The sequence below is a fragment of the Manacus candei genome, unplaced genomic scaffold (genome assembly GCF_025592945.1).
Source record: "Manacus candei isolate 608988 ecotype Guabito, Panama unplaced genomic scaffold, ASM2559294v1 h1tg000333l, whole genome shotgun sequence".
Taxonomy (NCBI): Eukaryota; Metazoa; Chordata; class Aves; order Passeriformes; family Pipridae; genus Manacus; species Manacus candei.
In genome coordinates, this window is record NW_026138381.1 from 24,163 (window position 1) to 28,156 (window position 3,994).

At 69.8% G+C, this 3,994-nt stretch overlaps 1 protein-coding gene across 1 annotated transcript; it reads right to left on the reverse strand.

Moving 5' to 3' along the window:
- Nucleotides 1-334: 334 nt before the first annotated feature.
- Nucleotides 335-3,242, reverse strand: LOC127465188 (protein phosphatase 1 regulatory subunit 1A-like; the record flags this gene model as incomplete). The annotated part of the gene is made up of 5 exons (XM_051775696.1): nucleotides 335-470; nucleotides 1,585-1,760; nucleotides 1,845-2,051; nucleotides 3,000-3,063; nucleotides 3,205-3,242. Coding segments are annotated over 4 exons (485 nt in total), but the record flags the coding sequence as incomplete, so codon positions are not given.
- Between the last annotated feature and the right edge of the window lie 752 nt (nucleotides 3,243-3,994).

Below are 3,994 nucleotides of genomic sequence, written 5' to 3' on the forward strand. Positions count from 1 at the left end.
GGTGGGGTCTGTTCGGTGTCCCCATTGTCCCCTGCCCTGAGGGGTGGCACTGAGGGGGTGGGGTCTGCTCAGTGTCCCCGGTGTCACCTGCCCTGGGGGGTGGCCGTGAGGGGGTGGGGACACACAGGGTGTCACCTGCCCTGAAGTCCTCGGGGGTGGCAGTGAGGGTGGGGTGGGGTCTGCTCGGTGTCCCCGGTGTCCCCTGCCCTGGGGGGTGGCAGTGAGAGGGTGGGGTCTGCTCGGTGTCCCCGATGTCCCCTGCCCGGTGTCCCCAGGGGGAGGGGAGGGGACAGGTTCGTCCTTGTCCCCAAACCGCCCCCCAGGGTGGGGGGGGAGGGGCCCTGCCCGTGGTAGTAAAAAAAAAAACACAACCCCCCCAAAAAAACCCCAAACGATCCTGGGCGGCCCCGAAACCTTTAGAAAACGGAATAAAAAACGTCTCCGGCGGCGTCCGGGCCCCGCGGCCACCCCTGGGGACAAGGGACACGCGCTGGGGACATCGTCACCCCCCCCGGCCCTGCCCCGGCCACCCCCTGTCCCCCCGGCCCCGGCCACCCCCTGCCCCCCCGGCACCGTCCCCTGTCCCCGTCCCCTCTGGGACACAGCCAGGGACAGCCCAGGGACAGCCCAGGGACAGCCCAGGGTCCCAGTGCAGCGTCCCAGTATCCCCAGTGCCATCTCCCAGTGCCCCCCCAGTGTCCCAGTGCGGCGTGCCAGTACCCCCAGTGCCCCCCAAGTGCCCCAGTGCAGCATCCCAGTATCCCCAGTGCCCCCCAGTGTCCCAGTGCAGCGTCCCAGTACCCCCAGTGCCATCTCCCAGTGCCCCACAGTGTCCCAGTGCAGCCTCCCAGTACCCCCAGTGCCCCCCAAGTGTCCCAGTGTGGCGTCCCAGTACCCCCAGTGCCATCTCCCAGTGCCCCCAGTGTCCCAGTGCAGAGTCCCAGTTCCCCCAGTGCCCCCCAAGTGTCCCAGTGCAGTGTCCCAGTGTTCCCCAGTGCCCCAGTACCATCTCCCAGTGCCCCCCCAAGTGTCCCAGTACAGTGTCCCAGTATTCCCCAGTGCCCCAGTACCATCTCCCAGTGCCCTCCTCGTACTCCAGTGCAGTGCACCAGTGCCCTCCCAGTGCCCCCCCAGGTATTTCAATGCCCTCCCAGTGCCCCCCAGTGCCCCCCAATGCCCCCAGTGCAGTGTCCCAGTATTCCTCAGTGCCCCAGAACCATCTCCCAGTGCCCCCCCCATGTCCCAGCGCCCTCCCAATACCCCCCCCGGGGTATTTCGGTGCCCCCCCAGTGCCTCCCCATGTCCCAGTGCAGTGTCCCAGCTCCCTCAGTGCCCCAGTACCATCTCCCAGTGCCCTCCTCGTACTCCAGTGCAGTGTCCCAGTATTCCCCAGTGCCCCGGTACCATCTCCCAGTGCCCCCCCCATGTCCCAGTGCGGCGTCCCAGTACCCCCAGTGCCCCCCAGTGCCCCAGTGCAGCGTCCCAGTACCCCCAGTGCCATCTCCCAGTGCCCCCCATGTCCCAGTGCCCCCCCCCCGGTATTTCAGTGCCCCCCCAGTGCCCCCCAGTGCCCCCAGGCCGCACCTACTGGCCGCTGGCCGCTCCCTGGGGCTCTATATGGGCGTCCACACGACGGGTCCCGTCACGGGGGGTCTCGGCCTTGGGGGTCCCGGCCTTGGGGGTCCCGGCCTTGGGGGTCCCCGCTCTGGGGGTCTCACCCCTGGGGGTGCCGGCCCTGGGTGTCCCATCGCCGGGGGTCCCTGTGGGTGCCACGGGGGACACGGGGTGACCTCAGGCACCCCCCAACCCCCCCCAAACCCTTCCCCCGAGCCCCCCAAACTCACGCTGGCTGGGTGGGTGCGTGGCCAGGGGACAGACCCCGCCGGGGCCGTGGCTGTGCGCGGTGTCCCCGTGGTGGCAGCGCCCGGGGGGCACCTCCCCCTGCTCCCCCTGCTCCTCCCGCTCTTCCTCCTCCTCCTCCTCCTCCTCCTCCTCCTCCTCCTCGCCCTGCGCCCGCTTGCACAGGTGATGCTCCACCATCATCTGCAGCTCTGCCGGGCAGGGAGCGGCGCTGGGGGGGCGCGGGGGGGGCCCTGGTGACCGTCCCCGCGCTCCCGGGGACACCAATGGGTGGCCCCATGGCCCTGCTGGTGGCACTTGTCACCCCTGGTCCGAGGCCACCGAGGGGTGGTGGCATGGAGGGGTGGTGCCAGGGGGACGTGGGGGGGCCCTGGTGACCGTCCCCGCGCTCCTGGTGACACCAATGGGTGGCCCCGTGGCCCTGCCGGTGGCATTTGCCATCCCCAGTCCAAGACCAGCACAGGGTGATGGCATCGAGCCACGACGGGGGGGGGACCCTGGTGACCGTCCCCGCACTCCCGGGGACACCACTTGGTGGCCCCGTGGCCCTGCCGGTGGCATTTGCCACCCCCGGTCCAAGGCCACCGCGGGGTGGTGGCATCGAGCCACGACGGGGGGGGGGGCCTGGTGACCGTCCCCACGCTCCTGGTGACACCACTCGGTGGCCCCAGGGCCACCCCTGCTCCAAGGCCACTGTGGGGGTGGTGGCATCGAGCCACCCATGCCCTGTGGTGCCAGGGTGACTGTCACCCCCGGTGCCCCCCCGTGTCCCCCCTGTGTCTGCCCCTGTCCTCCTGTGTCCCCCCGTGTCCCCCCTGTCCCCCCCATCCCCCTCTGTCCGTCCCTGTCCCCCTGTGTCCCCCCCCGTGTCCTTCCCGTGTCCCCCCCTATGTCCCCCCGTGTCTCCCCTATGTCCCTCCCGTGCCCCCCCCATGTCCCCCGATGTCCCCCTCGTCCCCCCTCGTGTCCCCCCCGTGTCCCCCCCCGTCCCCCCGTGTCCCTCCCTGTCCCCCTGTCCCTCCCGTGCCCCCCCCGTGTCCCTCCCTGTCCCCCCTGTCCCCCCTGTCCCCCCGTGTCCCCCCGTGTCCCCCCCGTGTCCCCCGTGTCCCCCGTCCCCCCCCCTCGTGCCCCCCCCGTACCTTTCATGGTGGGGGTGGTGCGGGAAACCTTCTTCCTCTGCCGGGGGGACATGGACAGACCCGACTGGGGGGGGGAAAGTGTGTGAGGGGGGGACCCCCGGGGTACCCCACGGCTCTGGGGGGTCCCCACAGCCCCCCCCATCTTTGGGGGGTCCCCACAGCACCCCCCATCTTTGGGGGGTCCCCACAGCCCCCCCCCCCGTACCTTGAGCAGGGGGTTGGGCAGCCGGTCCTCATCGATCTCTGGGGGGGCAAGAGGTCAGTGAGAGGGGGTCCTGGGGGGGTCTGGGGTCCCTCCTGCACCCCCCGACGGGGATCTGCCCCCACCGGGGCTGGTTGTCACCCGGGGGGGGGTGTTGGGTGACAGTGACTGTGCCCCCTCCCCCCCCAGCATTGCCACAGGGTCCTGGGGGGGGGTCTGAGCTTGGGGGGGGCCCTGAGTGTGATTTGGGGGGTCCTTGAGGGTGTCAGGGGGTCCCTGAGCATTTGTGGGGGTTCCCTCAGAATCAAGTAGGGGTCCCTGAGTGTGTGTGGGGGCCTCTGAGTATCATGTGGGGGGGGTCTCTGAGCAGTCAGGGGGTCCCTGAGCATCATTTAGGGGGTCCCTGAGCATGTGGGGGGTCCCTGGGTGTCATTTAGGGGGCCCCTGAGCATGTGGGGGGTCCCTGGGTGTCATTTAGGGGGTCCCTGAGCATGTGGGGGGGTCCTTGAGTGTCATATGGGGGGTCCCTGACCGTGCCAGGGGGTCCGTGAGCATCATTTAGGGGGTCCCTGAACATGAGGGGGTGTCCCTAAATGCCATATGGGGGCTCCCTGAGCATGTGGGGGGGTCCCTGGGTGTCATTTAGGGGGTCCCTGAGCATGGCAGGGGGTCTCTGAGTATTATGTGGGGAGTCCCTGAGCATCTGGGGGGGTCCCTAAGTATCATTTAGGGGATCCCTGGGCATGTGGGGGGGTCCCTAAGTGCCATATGGGGGCTCCCTGAGCATGTGGGG